Source organism: Barbus barbus (genome assembly GCF_936440315.1).
Source record: "Barbus barbus genome assembly, chromosome: 14".
Taxonomy (NCBI): domain Eukaryota; kingdom Metazoa; phylum Chordata; class Actinopteri; order Cypriniformes; family Cyprinidae; genus Barbus; species Barbus barbus.
In genome coordinates, this window is record NC_136742.1 from 19,550,241 (window position 1) to 19,568,930 (window position 18,690).

At 36.7% G+C, this 18,690-nt stretch overlaps 2 protein-coding genes across 3 annotated transcripts; one reads left to right on the forward strand and one right to left on the reverse strand.

Annotated features, from left to right (window-relative positions):
• Window positions 1-489: 489 nt before the first annotated feature.
• Window positions 490-11,732, forward strand: adam17b (ADAM metallopeptidase domain 17b). Of its 2 annotated transcripts, none has more exons than XM_079433990.1 (19): window positions 490-898; window positions 2,166-2,298; window positions 2,389-2,522; window positions 2,609-2,697; window positions 2,773-2,959; window positions 3,168-3,295; window positions 4,312-4,398; window positions 4,486-4,596; window positions 4,873-5,017; window positions 5,098-5,189; window positions 5,262-5,414; window positions 5,498-5,697; window positions 5,909-6,012; window positions 6,993-7,127; window positions 7,241-7,371; window positions 7,505-7,583; window positions 7,661-7,749; window positions 8,653-8,709; window positions 8,781-11,732. In XM_079433990.1, the coding sequence occupies exons 1-19, from the start codon at window positions 814-816 to the stop codon at window positions 9,168-9,170; spliced, it is 2,529 nt and encodes an 842-aa protein (XP_079290116.1). In that variant the 5' UTR covers window positions 490-813; the 3' UTR covers window positions 9,171-11,732. The 2 variants fall into 2 exon arrangements, with proteins under 2 accessions (XP_079290116.1, XP_079290117.1); XM_079433991.1 differs by having other exon boundaries at window positions 667-898; window positions 5,262-5,387; window positions 8,781-11,726.
• A 4-nt stretch (window positions 11,733-11,736) lies between these two features.
• On the reverse strand, window positions 11,737-18,454 carry LOC306880469 (cleavage and polyadenylation specificity factor subunit 3-like). The gene is made up of 18 exons (XM_079433992.1): window positions 18,251-18,454; window positions 17,973-18,036; window positions 17,798-17,895; window positions 17,595-17,723; window positions 17,313-17,490; window positions 17,142-17,231; window positions 16,855-17,005; window positions 16,601-16,776; window positions 15,785-15,943; window positions 15,538-15,684; window positions 15,311-15,463; window positions 13,960-14,068; window positions 13,774-13,872; window positions 13,607-13,701; window positions 13,437-13,524; window positions 12,416-12,482; window positions 12,242-12,338; window positions 11,737-12,151 (listed from the first exon to the last, which is right to left on the reverse strand). Exons 1-18 carry the CDS (start codon window positions 18,319-18,321, stop codon window positions 12,050-12,052), a joined length of 2,073 nt encoding a protein of 690 aa, XP_079290118.1. The 5' UTR covers window positions 18,322-18,454; the 3' UTR covers window positions 11,737-12,049.
• Between the last annotated feature and the right edge of the window lie 236 nt (window positions 18,455-18,690).

An 18,690-nucleotide genomic window follows, 5' to 3' on the forward strand; every position in this document is an offset into this window, starting at 1 on the left:
AAATACAAATATTGCACCACAATTCGGGTGTTTTTTTCCTCTTGACGCCATTATTAGATGGTTAACAGTTCTTGGAAAATAATTAGTACTTATGATATAAGTTTGTGATCTTATCTTCCTAAATAGAAAATTTACGGCTGCTTGCATACTGTCCTCCAAATGAGCCGCTGGTCTGAATTTCATGGGCTTTGAGGTAAGAATATAAAAATAGACTCTGGACGAGACCGAGGCGATTCTCAAAACCAAGTGCGCTCTCTACATACACACACGATCACACGCTAAACAAATGCTGTCTATATAGGCAACTCACTAGATTATGAACCACAGCCCGAGGGTTTATCCTCTTACGTAACTCATACTGCTTAAAACCCCCGTGAAATACCCCGTGTACTGTCACTCGTGAATATAAAATCAATCCTTTAAATCAGTCTTTTGAAAACGCCTTCAACACGATCTCCAGATAAAGTTACTAGTGATTTCCTGGCGCGCGGTGAATCTGATCTATCCATCCCACATTAAATACTTCCGGGTATTTCACTACACTCCGATGTTCGCATGATTTGGGTTTGAGTAACTCTTTTTTTCTTTATAACTTAAAGCAACATGGACGAGAGCGTCTTGAAGTGAGCGGTTGTTTTTTTTTTTGTTCTTTGATACTCAATTGATACTTTGTGGCTTTGTTTTATCCAGCCAGATGTGAGCGTGTGCATTTGTTTGGCCATGTCCAGATGTTGATCTCAAACAGATTGGTAATCCATGGGATTAAATGCTGCTGCTGTGTGAAGTACTGTACTGTACTTTAACATACTCGCCATGAAACGCATCGTTTTCTTTCTGGCGTGTTTTTTCTTGACGGAGTGTTCAAGGAGACCCAGGGAAGTCCTAGACGACGAGTACGGTGAGTTATTGGGAATGGGAATACTTTGAAAACATTATGGATACATTTATTTTGAAAGACTGTTGTTTTGGTGACGCTGTGATAACATTTTGAAATCCCTTACTGTAATCTCAGATCTCATGTTTTTTCATTTTGTCGTTTATAGAGGAACTAAACTGCAAGAGCATTTTTCCTTCAAGAGTTTACTATGGCAATCAGACTTTAAACCAAAATACCACACTTTTAGTTATATGTATATAATTAATGTTATTATAAACTGTATAAAACAAACAGGGCTTGACCTTAACCTCACCAGCCACTGTGGATAGTGGTTTCTCAAAGTTATTAGCCACTCTGTATTTTCACTGGCCATAATATTGTTGTTGGGAAATTACATTTTATATGATTAAAGTTTACATTAATTTTAGGTTAAAATTATAGTAAAATATAGTAAAATATAGAAGTTTCTTTGTTGTTTAGATTTTTTAGAAGGCTGTTAGGTTCTTATCAGTCCACTGGTTCACATTTACAACTGCATGTTTGTTGTGTCAAAATATGGGTTGATATTCGCATTGTTCTGAACAAAAACAGCAGATGGGCTTATTGAAAATGCACATTCATTCTCAAAGCCTCAATGGTTGCCTGCGACAAAACAAAACACGTGCTGGAACGCTGCATGAGTGGAGGGGAGTCTGTAATAATCACTTTTTTTATGCTCTACTCCGGAATTTTCAGATCTTTCATCAACTAAAATAAATTAAGAACCCCTCAAAAGAGAAATGGAGAATTCCGACAAATAAAAGTTAGAATTGAAAGGTGTAAACTCAAAAGAAAAGTCAACGACAATTCTACGAACAAATTCAGTTGCAAGAAATAAAGTCAGAATTCCAAGATGTAAAGAGAATTCTGAGAAAAAATTAGCAATTTTAAGAGAAAAGAAAAGCAAGGTGGATATGAACTCATAATTGTGAAAAATAAAGTTATTGTGTTATAAACTCGCAATTCTGAGAAGATCTGAATTGTCAGATATAAACTCGCAGTTGCAAGAAATAAAGTCAGAATTGTGAGATAAAAAGTCGCAGTTACCTTTTTTATTTTCTATTCTGTGGCCATAGTTGAGAGAAACTCGTTCTGAGCAATAATGGAGGGAGAAAAGAGACCAGATGCCACTAGTCCTCCTTCAAAAAAAAAAAAACTTGTAAATTCAAAAAACTTGTAAATTCACTTTAAAAATAAATGTATGCTCATTTAGTGACATGTACAAAGTTGTTCCCTGTGACTATTTCAGACCAGCTCAGCTCATTGCTGTCGGACTTTGATGTTCTTCAGCTGTCCAGTCTTCAACAGCATTCGCTTCGTAAGAGAGATGTCCAGTCGCAAACACACGCAGAAAGACTTCTTGGTTTCACTGCATTACAGAGGTGAATACTCATCACCTGTATACCATGACACACAGTCGCTGCCAAGATTAGTGCTCAATCATTTGATAAACTCTCCTAAATATTTCACAGGCATTTCAGATTGTACCTGACAACCAACACAGAGCTCTTCACTCATGACTTTAAGGCTGTGGTGGTAGGAGAGAATGGCGCTCAAGAGATATACGAGGTCCAGAGAGAAAACTTCTTCACAGGCCATGTCATTGGTAACCACATCTCTGTTTTAACATCTAAAGTACTTTTAAATGTTTAAAATCTAGCAGACTTTGGATTTTTTCCCCTTGCTTTCTAGGAGAGGAGAATTCCAGAGTACAAGCACATATTGGTGACACTGACTTCACTGCTCATATTCTTACTGATGAAGCTGAATACAACATTGAGGTATTATAGCGTCATATTTCTGATTTAGTTTATGTCCCTCAACAAAGACAATACATTGGTTTTTAACCCATTCAGCCACTGTGGAGGTTTATCGAAAACCCTCGTGACGATCGGCTGCTCGTATATCGCTCAGAAGACATCAGGAACTTGAGCCGGCTGGCGGCTCCAAAAGTGTGCGGCTACATCAGTGCAGATGCCAGTGAGATACTTCCAGAAAGTGTGCAAGCAGCCAGCCCACTAGATGAAGATGAAGAGGAGGATAGTAAGTCAAATTACACATTTGGTTTAAAGTAGACCTAACACTTCTGCTCATTACAGCCGAATCTAGACAGTGTAATGTGAGAAGCCAAATCTGTACTGTTAGACGCCACTTTATATAGTTGCTTTGTCAACCATGTGTAAAGTTTCTCGTCTTCTCACCCTTTGTCTATTTTCACTTTCTTTTTCTCTCAATTGCGTCTCTTCCACAGGGCATCCAAGAGAGAGAAGGCAGACACTGGACCACAGTAAGAACACCTGCCCTCTGCTGCTTGTGGCCGACTATCGCTTTTTCAGACACATGGGCCGTAGGGAGGAGAGCACCACCCTGAACTACCTGGTAAAAAAAACCCCAATGGGCCTTATTCCTGACACAAACAAACAAGTTTCTGCATAAATTAAGTGTTAAAATCTTTCTGATGTAAAGTCACATTCCGTTTAATTGGACAGTGCTTGTTAGACCAATGGTTCTCAACCTTTTTACTCCATGGACTCTCTGCTGTAATTACAATGCTGCTCATTTTAAAACTTTAGTTATGGAAACTAGGAATAGCAATATATTAAAATAGTTCAATAAATAATGAATAAATGATATATAATTCCATTATTCCATGATTTTTCAACAACTGAATGTTCTTCAGTGTTTACACTTTTACATCAGTTAATTTACATTTCTAGCCATTAGTGATTTACAATAATGTTTTACTTTACAAATAGCAATTGTTACCTGATTAAATATTTTACAGCTTGATATACGTTACTGTTCAAAAGTTGAAGTTTGTTAGATTTTTGTTCAGCAAAGATGCATTAAATTGATCAAAAGTGAATTTCTATTTCAAATAAATGCTGTCCTTTTGAACTTTATACTCATCAAAGAATCCTGTAAAAAATGTATCACAGTTTAAACAAAAATATTAAGCAGCTGTTCTCAACATTGATAATAATGAATAATGATTTCTGAATGATCATGTTACTCTGAAGACTGAAGAAATGACTGCTAAAAGTCAGCTTTTACATCACAGGAATAAATTGCATAAAATGTATTAAAATAGAGAAGTTATTTTAATTGGTCATATTTCAGAATATCACTCTTATTTTGATTGAATAAATGCAGCCTTGGTCAGATTATTAGAGACTTCTTTTTAAAACATGAAACATTTCCAACCCCAGATTTTTAATTGGTAGTCTAACTAGCAAAATAATTTTAAATATTGTGGCCCTCTTAAAAGTTTGCTGAGGCCTCCTGGTTGAGAGCCACTGTATTAGACCTTTCATATCTATTTAAAATCTGTCATCTGAGAAGGCTGTATAAAATTGTTGGCTGATGTCTAACAAATTTGCTTTGCATGTGTTTAGATTGAGCTGATTGATCGTGTGGACGACATTTACCGTAATACATCATGGGATGAGGAGTACAAAGGTTATGGAGTTCAGATTCAGCAGGTAAGCTTGGTTCTTTAAGGAGAACGTGGTAAAAAGCTCCACTGAAATGCTATTTTGGAGCCAGTAATATGAATTTGTCTGTTTCAGATCATAATTAACAAGACACCCACACAAGTACAGCCAGGAGGTGCCCACTTCAACATGAAAGGGACTCCTGTGAAGAACAAAGATGTCTGGGACGTCAAGAAGCTCCTGGAGGTGAGCGAGCTGGAGCTGTAGGAGTTAATGAGAGCATCTTCTCTGTATTCCGTTCTGTACTAATTTGAAACAATGAGAGGTGCTTCTACTTGAAAGGGAGGAATATTATTGAACACTTGTGTATTGTGTTTCACTATCCATGTATGAGGAATTCTTTTATTGTTTGTCAGTCACTGCATTTACTTTATTAAAAATGAAATAAAAACAGGAATATTGTGCAATATCATTACAAATTAAATCGTTTATATAAATAGTCATTTTGTCTTCCCCTTGCAGCAATTTAGCATTGACATGGCAGACAATGCATCCAAGGTGTGCTTGGCTCATCTCTTCACCTATCAGGATTTTGATGAAGGCACGCTTGGGTTAGCTTACGTGGCTCCTTCCAAACCAGGCTTTCCTGGAGGTCTTTGCTCTGAGAGTGAGTGCCAAAACCATATTATGTATGAATAAATTAAGTTTTCACCATATTTGGATATTTTGTTGTTTGTCTTTCTTTAGAGTGTCCACCTTCAGGAAACGACAACAGTGCTATATACCTAAACACTGGACTAACAAGCACCAAAAATTATGGGAAAACCATTCTTACCAAGGCAGGTGAAGTCCAAACAAATGTACTTGATATAATTATTTGGTAAACCGATTTTCTGACCATATACCAACAGGAAACGGACTTGGTTACTACCCACGAGCTTGGCCACAACTTTGGTGCTGTTCATGACCCAGATGATGTGCCGTACTGTGCGCCCAGAGAGGACCAGGGGGGCAAATACGTAATGTACCCCATTGCGGTGAGCGGGGACCACACTAACAATAAAGTACGTCCTTTGGTGATGTGAGTTCAGCTTGGTGTCATTGTTCAGAATGTCACATGACGTTTTGTTTTTGTGCTTCCCTATAGTTGTTTTCAAACTGCAGTAAGATCTCAATAGCAAAGAGACTGAGGGCCAAGGCCTCCACCTGCTTCAGGGAAAGGAACAGCAATGTGTGTGGAAACTCACGGGTGGAGGAAGGCGAGGAGTGTGACCCTGGACTGCTTCACCTCAACAGCGACCGCTGCTGCACGTCAAGCTGCAAACTGCGGCCCAATGTGCAGTGCAGGTACAGCTCCTCCATGTGGCCTCATGAAAAAAATGCACAGATATGCTGAATTAAAGAAACCGTTCACACAAAAAAAAATTATCTGATTATTTATTCACCCTAACATTGTTCATTTTTAAATCTTCCCTAAATAGTGAATTATTCATTTGAATCTTCTAGGCTTAATGTCATTTTTTCCCCCTGTAACTTCTGTATTTTTTATTGACACCAGTGACAGGAACAGTGCGTGCTGCAAACACTGCATGTTTGAGAAGCAGGGCAAGGTGTGTCAGGAGCCAATGGATGCCACTTGCAAGGGAAGATCTTACTGTACAGGTGAAGCAAAAACTGACAAACTCCAAATTTAGATAACCGAATGTACTTCTTTATACAGTACAGCTGATTTACATGTTTAATAATTCAGATTAAGAACAGTTTTAGTATTATTTATATACTAAGATTGTGGTTTCAATGTCATTTTAGTTTGGATTGTTTTTTTATTATTAGTTGTTTTTGATATTTCTATATGCCTTTATTTATTTTAAGTTTTACTTTTAATAATTTCAGTACTTAAATACCTTAATTTAATTTAATTTAACTCTAATTTAATTTATTTCAGCCAAGACAATTTTTTTTAAATTATTTTCACAAATAGAAGAACACACACACATACACACACAAAACTGAACACCTCCCAAGACAACATTTCTATGTTTTCTTCAAGTTTCATCTAATATTTGTATTTGATTTAATTTTAGCATTGTTTCTATTACTGAATAGCAGTTTATCATATTTCATATTTAAACCCTGTATGAACATAAGATTATAATCTTTTATAATCAATAAAATAATGATTTGGTACTATTAAGATATTTTACATTGTGAGATTCTTACAATATTTTTAAAGACATCGTTTTAATCATATTTGGTTTTTATGGTACATATTTTTTTTTAGCTATTTACAGGATTTAAAAAAAGTAATATTCTCATTAATGATATGCAAATAAATTATGCTGTATTATATTTAAATGATGAAATATTTTTGTATCATGATAATAATTGCTGCACTCCGTTTCATTTATTGATATTTTATGACAATATAATGAGAATCACTACACTAAAGAGAATCACTATGGTAAATGGAAAATAGAATGTCCAGGTGCATTATGGTAATGAGAATTTGGGAAGAAAATGTTCATAATTGTAATGAAAACAGTGTTGCAATGCAAAAACCTCTGCTAAAAACATGCAAAATTCCTTACTGATGAGATTTAACTGCATTTGTCTGAAAGTCTATTCTTCTGTGCTTCTTACAGGACACAGCAGTGAGTGCCCTCCTCCAGAGAACCTCCCCAATGAGACCATCTGTGTGGACAACGGCCGGTGTCTGAAGGGAAAGTGCATCCCGTTCTGTGAAGCTGTGGAGAACCTGCAGTCGTGTGCTTGCAATGGTAAGCTGACCTGCTGATAATGCTAATACTGTTGCTACATGGCAGTTACAGTTTTTAAAGTCTGTCTTGAGCAACCATTAACTTTTTTACTTTTCCTGTATCTCATTTTTCAGAGACGAACAACTCTTGTAAAGTGTGTTGTAGAGATAAGAACGCTGTATGTGCTCCTTATGTCAATGACAAAGGCAACCACCTCTATCTGCGGAAAGGCAAACCCTGCACTGTGGGCTTTTGTGATGGAGCGGTGAGTGCCAATGTACAGTTACAGATATGAAAAAACATATGAAAGTTGTTTTTAGTCACAGATTAATTACAGTAGTTCACAAGACAATTAAAAATGGTTTGCATTCAATAATTTAAACTTTTTTTATTCCCAGGGCAAATGCATGAAACAGGTCCAAGATGTTATTGAGAGGTTGTGGGATTTCATTGAGAAGTTGGACATCAATACTTTTGGTAAGTATCTGTGAACACAGTGAGTTTATCTCACTTGAAATCCAATGGAGGAATGAAACCTGTGTGTGTGTTCTCAGGGAAGTTCCTGGCTGATAACATTGTTGGCTCAGTGGTGGTCTTCTCACTACTTTTCTGGATCCCTCTCAGCATTCTGGTCCATTGTGTGGTGAGTCATTTCCACTAACATCTTACAGCTTCTTGTAGCTCTGAGGAAATATACGATACTTTAATAGACTGAGCTTGAGTGGTATTACAGTGTGAAGGACTATTTATGCTAATACTGAAACAAAGAAGTGAAATAAATTGCAGACAAAAGATCTATTTACACCAAGAGCATAAATGAACACTTGAAATCATTCAGAAGAATAGTCTGCTTCCACCAAGACTAAAACAAAAAAATTGAATAAATCCCAGAGGAAATGTCTACTTACACCAGGAGCAAATGAAAAATTGAATAAATCAAATGAAACTTTTTTTCACACCAAGAGCAAAACAAGTGTTAAATGAATCACAAACTAAATATCTGTTTAAACCAAGAGCAAAATGAAAAAATGAAGTAAATCACATTTACATCAATTTCATCAAAATTTGGCTGATTTCAAATGTGTAAATTTACATTATTATTATTTTTAATTTTAAAGCAAAAAAGCACAGACAATTTCATTCACTTATATTAATGGATATTAAAAGGATAGCTCACCTAAAAATGAAAATTGTGTCATTAATTACTCGCCCTCATGTCGTTCCAAACCCATAAGACCTTCGTTCATTTTTGGAACACAAATTAAGATATTTTTGAGGAAATCCGAGAGCTCTCTTAAATTGCATAGACAGCAACGCAACTAGATTAAAGCTCTCAGATTTCATCAAAAGTCTTACTTTGTGTTCCGAAGATGAACAAAGGTCTTACGGGTTTGCAATGACATGAGGGTGAGTAATTAATGATAGAATTTGTGGTGAACTATGCCTTTAAATGCAAAATAAGTTTTAAGTTGCAATAATTACAGGCCCCATCCCAAAAAAATAGTTTGTTTTGTGTTTTACAAGATTACTGTCTCTTTGTTTTTAGGATAAGAAACTTGACCAGCAGTATGAATTGAACACAAAGTCACTCTTCTACCCCAGTGTGAGTACTAATCAGAAAGCTTATTTTCTTTAACATATTACGAAGTGTAACAATTGACTGTGCTTTCCCAGAATGCAGAGCTGCTGAGCAGTCTAGAGTCAGCTTCAGTGCGGATCTTCAAACCACCCACATCCTCAGGCTCCTCTGCAGTACCACGCTTCCAGGCGTCTGGACCTCTTCAGACCAGCACACCACCTGTCTCCATCTCTCAGGTGTCTCCAGCTCCAACCCCAACCCCAACCCCGTGTCCTCTCCCTACAATAGAGCCCCAACGCATGGCCACCATCCAAGAAGATCCCAGCTATGATTCCCACCTGGATGAACAAGCCCTGGGAGAAGACTTCCCTACCTCTGGCTCGGTGTCACGTTCGTTTGATGATCTGACGGAGAACAGAGAGAACGCCATGTCCTTCAGGGTAAATAGACATGCACGGAGTAACAGCAAGGAGACTGAATGCTAAGAGTGTAATTGCATAATATGGAAAAAAAGGAAGTTAATGGGAAAAAGAAATGTGACCATGAATGAACTAAAAGAAAATATGATTGGAAATGCTCAAAAGCTGAGCAGAATGAACATTACATAAGCATTGAACTACAATGCGTACTCACAGCTCCAGTATTGAAAATAACCAGAATGCAGTATGTGTTAAAGGGATAGTTTACTCATTATGATTTATTCACCCTCATGTTGTTTCAGAGTTGTATGACTTTCTATCTTCTGTGGCGTTCTGAAGGAAAAAATCAAAATTTCTCGCTGGCCTTTATACCAAGAAATTCACTATAAATAAGGATGCAAAAGCACCATTAAAGTATCTCAGAAGTGATTCGTAAGACTTACGTACAATATTCCAAGTATTTTGAAAAATCATGATAGGATTGTGTGAAGAACAGACTGTTTTCAGCTGTTAAAATAGGTATGAAATCTATTTTCTAAAAGCATGTTATTGATATCCGTTCCCTTTTTTTTTTTACCACCATATCATTTGCTTTTGAAACACATATCTCTCCTGTTACATATGCTGGATCAATGAAGTATGCGATCATTTAGTCCGCTTAAACCCTGCTGCTTTCTTATAATTGATTGCAAGCTTGCATTCAGATCTGCCTCTATCCATTCAACAACTGATGGATAGAACCAAGTCCCTATCCTACGTTTTTTCTTTTCAATAATCTTTTTCACTCGATACAAAATATAATTTGGGTTCCACTTTATTTTGATTGTCCACTTTAGACATACTACTAATTACAAGTAACTTTGTAACTACATGTCAGCTAATTCTCATTAATTTGCAACTACATGTCTACTAACTCTCAGTAGGGTAGGTTTAGGGTTAGTAGAATAAGTTGGCATATACTTGCAAAGTTTCTCATAGTCCGTATGTTGTATGCTGTGGACCCATCAAAATAAAGTGTTAGAAGATATTAAGCAGACAGTCTACTAATACTCTAATGACTGCTAGTTGACATGTAGTTGAATGTAAAGATACTTACTCTTAGTAGAATGTCTAAAGTGGACTATCAAAATAAAGTGTTACCAAAATTTGTTGCTATTTCCCTTACATCACCACTTCAATTGCTGCAACCAGATCATTAAATTGATTTGAACTTCAGTCCGATTAATGAACAAATCATTTAGACTCAGAATGGTGATTCATTGAAGATTATCAATGACAAATGACTTAAATTTTGTTCTGTTCCTCCACAAAGCAGTCTTATAGCTTTAAAACACTACAGCACTTGTTGGGTCGATCACTTTTTATGCTACTTTTAAGGTGCTGGAAAAAAAGGACGTCATAAGTTTTGGAATGACATGAGGGAGAGTAAACGAGGACGAGTTTTCATTTTTGGGTGAACTATCCCTTTAAGAGCGCTGGACTTTTAGAAAGAAACAGAAGGCACAAATCATTCAGTGACTAGGCATTAGATAGGAATTTAATGTTGTCAGTTATGTTAGGATTATGCAGTATACTTACCACACATAATTACACACACACACACACACGGACCGGATCTCATCAGCGTTATCTAAACATGACCAGCATCATTGTTAAAGGAAGATGTTTACAGGTCTTTTTTTGTCTGAGAGATTGAACAGATGCTAACTTGAAAACTGTTATATTACAAAAATACCTGTTATATTTTAGAAGATTTTTTATGTGTATGTGCTCTGACACTCACCAGCAAATTGTTTTATAATCTCTATGGAACACAATCTTGTGTTTTTGCTTTTTATTGTTTGCAAGAGACAATCTGATATTTTCAAATATTGTCTGTGAATTATTTTTTTGCTTCAATTTGTACTGTTCTTGAAACAACATGCATAAGTAATTTAAACAGTTGTACCAGCAGATGTTATACATGTTTGGTAAATGGGGAGATTTTGGCTCATTGGCTTTATGTGAAACACCAAAGTCATTAGATAAAAAAAAATCAAGACAGACAATCAGGCTGTTACGACTTTTCTGCAACACAATGTTTATGACTGTATGCAAGAATATGCATCTTGCAGCTGCTGCCATAAGAATGTACTGATGAACACTGCTCTGAGATCATTATCCAAAGTGCCTTGTATTTGTTTTTTTATTTGTATTGTGAAATGGTATTTTACTCCACGTGTTTCGTAATATAATCTATAGGAAATCTCAAAAAAGGGAATATGACTGTCATTTATAGGTAGCTGAACAGTCACCTTCTTCTGAATCTTATTAAAAAATGGGGATGTATTGGTATTGATCTTGTAATACCAAGCAGACTAGCAAGTACTGGATCTTATTACATGACCCAGCCCTGAAAATGTACTTTGTTTTATTATCTGGTGTCAAACCCTGTGAAATTTGTTTTGATGTTAAGAAATGTGCTCATGAATACTCCGACTGCATGGTTCCTCAATGTTGTGATGGGACAAGAGAGAAAGTATTGAATAATAAGAATATTAAGTGTTTTGTATCAGTGTGTTAAATATTTGTGTAACTTGGTATATTTTGCAAGCTTTCATTTTTAAATAAAGTGTCAGCTTTAATGCGAGTTGCACTGAAATTTAAGATCAACTTTAATCAAAGACCTTTATTAAATCAGTACATTGGATCTTAAATTACAGCTCCTTTAACAAAAATGTCAAAAAAAAAAAAAAAGACAAAAACAACATGTTCTATGTAGCAGAAATAATAAAAAAAGTCCTGACTGCACACATGTATCAACATCTAGCTTTAACTGTTTTTAATGTAAAATTCAATGCTTCAAAGTGCTTTGGCCAGTCCAGTATCTGGTGTCTTCAGTCTGGTTGAAGTAGTTCCAGTTAGATGGACTCTGATAAGTTCTTGAAGGAAATTAAGAGCCCATCTCACATGACAGGGTTCATGGCTTCATACAGCCTCTGTACAGCGAGCTCCACCATTTCTCTGAGAGAATCATCTTCAGGATTGTCGTCGTCATACACCACGGTCTGAACACAAAGATAAAAACACACAAGAATTAAAAGACTTCTCTTCTTATAAAACTTTTGTGTGTATGCTTCACGCAGTATAATACTTACTCGGGTTTCCAGGTTGATGAAAGTAGTTTTCCCATCTACACTTACAGCGAGAAAGTTCTTGTCTTTAAAGTCGACACACTCTTCTCCAAACATGTCTCTGCAGATTGGGACAGAAGAAGAATTTAGTTCATCATAAATATCCTTGACAGTTAGGAGAGGGCTGCGAGAACTTACTGGAACATTTTCAGTAATCTATTCTGGAAAACATTCACATCCACCTTCTTTTCTTGGGGCTGAAGAACTATAAAAATAAAAAAGAAAACAAAAATGTTGGTGTGAATATGACTCGTTATTAACAATTTTCACATCATGAGAAAGGAAAAAAGGAATAAGAAGGAAGGAAGGACAGGAGGGAGGTGAGGAAAAGAAAGGAAGCAAGCAAAAAGTTAGAATAGGAGAAGGGAAAAAACAAATAGAAAAGAGCAAGTAATAAATAGTAATATATAGAAAAGGAAAGAATCAAGCAAAAAATTAATAAATAAAGGATAATAAAAGAAAGCAAATGAGAAAGTAAAAAGAAGAGAAGAGACAAAAAATAAGAATGAAAAAAGTGTATTAATATTTTTGACATCATTAGAGCAAAAAATTTGAAAATTGAAAGAAACAGAAAAAGGAATGAAGGAAGGAGAGAAGGAAGAGCACAAAGAAACCGCAAGGAAAGTAGGATGAAAAAAGGTAAAAGAGAGAGCAAGGATAGAAAAGAACAGAAGGAAGAAAATCAAGAAGCAAGATAAAGACAGTAATAAAATAGGAAGAATGTGCAGAAGGAAGGATGAAAGGAATAAATGGTGAAAGAAATAAAGATTAAAAAATGTGGAAAATATAGGAGATCAAAACGTTGGAAAAGGGAAAGGAAGCAAGAAAGAAACCGTGAAAGAAAGATAAAAAGGAAGAGAAAAGGAAGGAACAAGAATAGAAGAAATGAAGGATGCGAGATAAAGCATTCCTCAAAAGAAGGAAAGGGAGATGAAACAATTAAAGGAAGCCATTAAAAACAAAAATCAAGAAAAAGCAACAAAGGGAGAAAGAAAAGAAAAAGAAAAAGAAAGAATGCAAAATGGAAAGCAAAAGAGCATAAGGAAAAAAAGGAATGAAGCAAGATAAAAACAGTAATAAAAGAAGAGGAAGAATAGAGGAAAAAGGAGGGAAAGAGGGAAAGAGGAGGGAACTCATTGAAACTGATGAAAGCCTTCACCTTTCTGAGCTTTAGGGTTGGACTGCACCTCCAGCACCACTGTGGTGACGGCATCAGCGTACATGTCATTCAGAGGATTGGCAAACCACTGGAGGAAGAACACAATCAACCTGAGTCACTTCAGTTGCCATAGTTACACTGGTATGTAAATGACCTGTGTGCTGCTTCACCTCCAACAAGACCACGTTTTGATCATGAACCACTGTGATGCTGTTAAAGACTCTCAGCGTGCTCTTCTCTGAGATCTCAATCTCCTCCACATCACCTAGAACACACACACACATGATGAGCACTACATATAAACACATAGCACACACACACACACAGCTATACTCACCCGTCAGGTGCCGCAGCTGACTCAAAAGCAAGGGGAAAGGGCCAGTGAAGGGAATGGCTTGAGTCTGTTTCACTGTGCTCATGGCCAGATCAGTGTAATCTGCACCATTAAGAAAAAAAGAACAGGTGTGAGAAGCGCACACTCAAACACACAAAACACCAGAAGAGATCACAAACACCATCTCACTGGAGAGGTCAGAGGGGGCGAGGATGTGATAACTGAAGTTCTTTTTCACCAGGATGCCTGAGACTCGCTGATCCTGCATACACTTCTTATCCGCAAGAGAGCCCATCACCTTAAAAGGTCAAAGAAAAGGAAAGAAAGGATTCACCACAGAAATGAAAGATTCATAAAAGGACATAACTATGCAGTGTTTGTAATGTGATTTATTAAACAAGTACATTTGTGACTGATTTATTCAAAATTACCAGAACAAAATAAAGATCAACTGAAAGAAAGAAAGCCAAAGGAACAAAGAACAAACAGGAAAAAAGACAGACAGACAGAAAGAAAGCAAGAAAGAAAAACTAGTTTGGTTGTTCTGATTCAAACACTTGTGAGTTCAATTCAAACAAATCTTTTGCAAGTTTATGATGTCTCATGAAGGATTTATTAAATTTAATGAAAAAAAATGTGAGTCGTATTCTGGATGAACCTAATCAATCATTTTACTTGGCAAAAGAACTGAAGTTTGTGATTATTATTTTTAGGGCTGCCCTCGACTAAAGATTTTTCTGGTTGACTAGTAGTCGTTCATTTAAAGCATTAGTCGACTAATTGCACAAACCTTTAATTGCCTACATAGCCTAATATGCGCTCAAGTACACGCATAAACTTGCCACAGCGCACCAGCAGAAGTAATGATTATAAATCTGTCAGGGAAAAACAGTAAGGAGAGTGCATGAACATTTTAATAATTTGATAAACTAGTGCTATCTTTGTTTTCAGAGAGATGAAGTCGTCATCTCCGCAGTAGTGGATGTGCCTGTATGCATGTTTCATACGGATTACATTATCGGAGAATATTTGTTTTCCATTTGAAAGTAAACATTTCCCTCTCTATAGATATATTTTTAATGTCTGTAAGGCAAACATATAGACCAAGACGGCAGAACGCATCATGTTTGCTTTCATTATTTTACAAAAGCGCGGTATTGTGAGTGCACACAAATAAACGTAGAGTTTTTACAGATTTAAAAGATGTATAACTCTTATCTGTATGACCAAAAATGATGGAGTATTTTAAGAACAAGTGAGCGCACCTGCGCCTCTGTCCTGCAGTGATCGCTATCGTTCAGCCTCCACACTCCATAGACGATTGAACAGCGCACATTTCTCTAGGTTAACGTTAGATTGAGCGGCCATGTAAAGTTGCTTATACTTACATATTTCAGATGATAAGCCATATTGAGGTTAATGAATGATAGGTGAGCATTTGGACATTTTTAACAAACTACTAAAGCAGCTGTTTCTAACTGGGGGTATGATAGAGAAAAATAGGGAAAGAGACGGGGGTGAATGACAGCTGCAGTCTCACCTTAGCCAGTTTCTCTCCTCTGAAGTTCAGCGTGACGGCCTCAGTGTTACGAGGGTTGTGCACCTCGATGTGAACCTCATCATTGTCCTCATACTCTCTTATCAGAGCAGCTTTCAGTCGAGCCATCTCATTCTGCTCTCCATGAACCAGGATCTGAAAACCACAGCAAGAACATGACACCTGATCTAGAACCTGAGGACCTGCTGCCTTATGACATTATCACTTACCACATGAGGAGGTTTCAGAGCTCGGATGAACTCGCTGGTCTGCTGGTAGTCTGTATGAGCAGAGAAGGAGATATAGTCCACGGACATCTTCAGCGGAAGCTTCTGTCCTGACATGGTGGTGATCTCCTCTGGCTCAGACATGATATGCTGCACAGAAAACAGGGTGAGGACAGGTTTAATTCAGCATTCATGAGAAATTAGATGCTGATCTGTTGTGACATCCTTGCTGAAGATCAAGGAGCTTCACCTTGGCGAGCGTTCCTTCCACACAATAACCCGCTATGATGACACCGTTCCTCTTGTCGGTGCACCAGCTCTCAAAAAGTTCTCTGGAAAGACCACTCTGCATCATACCTGGAGATGCCATCACCACACTAGGGCCAATGTCATCAAAATGGTCCATACTCTGGAGGACAAGACACAAGCATATGCAAATATGATAACTTTTTTGGATTATGAAAGTTGTATTTCAAGTTCAAGTTCAAGAGTTTTATTTGTCACATACACAATTATACAGAGTATAACCAGCAGTGAAATGTAGGTCAGGTCCGCTCCAAGGGCAATGCAATTATAATTATGCAATTATTTTCTACTAAATTATTTTCTACTGAACCAGTTTTGTTATTGTTAACAAACTAAAACTATTAAAAAATATTTGTTGGCAAATTAATTAAAGCTGAAATCAAATAAAACAAATATTAAATAAAAAAACTGAAATGAAAATGATACAATTTTTCTTGGAAAGAAATGTTGAAGTACTACAAAAAGTGAAAAACAAAAACAACAAAACACCTCAAATAAAAATAAAGTAAAATATATAGAAATAATAAATAAGACAATTAAAAACAAAAAAGCAACTAACAAAATTACTAACACTAAAATGAACATAGAAAATATAAAACTAAAAAATTATTCAAAAGAAAATAAATATTAGATAAATACTTCTTGGAAACTAACTGAAATAAGTACAAAATTTTAAACAAAAACTAGGAACTAACAATTACTAAACCAAACTAAAATCTAAGTTCTGTCTGGTCTATTCATAGATCCTGAAGATGCCAACCTTAAGATTGCTGATATGCTTGAACACAAACGGATTGTTAATGTTGATGGCCTTGCGGATCTTGTCATTCATGGCGTTCACATAAGTCTGGTACACCGCCATGCACTTCTTTGCCAGGGATGAGGCATAGTAGATAGGAATATCATGGAGTTCAGGGTGATTCTGCCAGTATTCATCTGAAACAAGAGGACATGCAGAACTTCAGTGAGCCATTGCTGAAGATGAAGCTGAGAGTCTGAACTGCTGGAGTTTACCTAGAATGAGCAGCAGCTCCTGGGCTCGACCCAAAGCAAACACAGGGATGAGACAGCGGCCCTCACGGTTCACTATGTCATGAACCGTGTTACAGAAACGTGCCTCTCTCTCCTCTCTCTTCTCATGGATGTGTGTGCCATATGTAGACTCCTACATGGACAGAAAAGACGGTCATAAAATGTTGTAATGTATTTATTTTGTAAATAACAAGTAAAAAATGTTTGTGGTGGGGCCAGAGAAAAACATTAAAAGAAATTATGTTGCCAGCATAAAATCTAGTACATACTGTGATAAGAATGTCTGGTTTGACGCTGGGAATCTCAGCTGCCATGAGATGTCGGTCTTCTTGACGTGAGAAATCTCCTGTGTACAGTAGCTGAAGAGAATGACCGTGATCATTAGCACAGACTGAGTGTGAGTGTTACTGAAAACATCTGAATTAAATAACTACTCCTACCTTCACTCCTGCAATCTCAATCATGAACATGGCTGCTCCCAAAACATGACCTGCGTGGTAGCACCAGAACTTGATGCCGGCCACCTCTTTCACTTCATGGAAGTTGATGGTCTCAATCTTGTCCATGCTTTCTTCTAGATCAGTCTCGGTGTACAGCATATCATCCGCTGAGATGTTGCTTCAGAATCCAGGAAATCATACAATAGATTAGAGCTGGTTCTTTATAAAAAAATAAAAAAAAATAGAAAGTGTTGTTTTATTGAAACAAGAGCTTTGGTGTACCTGACTTTCACATAGTCTGAAAGCAACCAGCGGTAAATGGCTTTGGTGGCATGGGTCATGAAAGTCCTCCCTTTGAAACTCGTCTTCTGTAAAAACCATGGCAAGGCTCCGCAATGATCCAAATGAAAACTGGCAGAGGAAGAGAGGAGGTCAGCAGATAGTTAAACATCAATGATATCTTTCATTTAGAGAAAGGGACTCACTGGCTGATGAGGAGCAGGTCAATCTCAGCTGGGTCTATCAAATCAATATAAGGCAATGCATCCATGCCCTCCAATCCAGGGTGGATGCCACAGTCCAGCTGCAAAGACATTACATGTCAATAATACTTCTGTCAAATCCATCAAAAGCAGGATAGAGCACAAAAATGTTGCTTACCATGATTTTACGGCCCTTGAACTCAAGGATGATACAGGACCTGCCCACCTCTTGACCAGCTCCTCTGTTAGAAACATCACAGTAAACAAGATCTATTAGTTACAGTACTCAGAGAAAGTATTAACACGGGGGCAAAACTTCTTTAATGACACTTTTGTCCAGTTAGACATAGCGTTTAGTGTATGAAAACTGTAAGTGAAACAGTAAATAATCAAAACATTTGGCGCGGAATAGAACTAGTAACGTTACTGAACATAGTATGAATGAACTTAACTCACAGTGGTCTTATGAGGAGTTGATCACTCTCTTCTGCAGGCACTGGTACATCCGCTTTACGTTTTGTAGCCATGCTTGTGGTGTATTTTACACTCAACTAAGAATTATTCAATATCCATCGATCCTTCTAATAATAATAGACAACGATCATGAGCGCTGAGAGCCACACAACATGCACATGAGGCAAGTACTTCCGGTGTGGTCCTGAGTCAAAATAAAAGTTCGACGTGAACGTGAATTAAAAAAAAAAAAAGTGGACTAAAAAGCGGAACGTTAAATAGGTTATCAAATTCTATTAAAAAGCTTTAAGTAAAATTACACAAGCTCAATTTGGATAGCAATAAATAAATACATATATATATATATATATATATATAAATATTAATAGATTAAAAAACTTACGAATGAGTCAAGACGAGTTATTGTTGCCAAATAATTAATA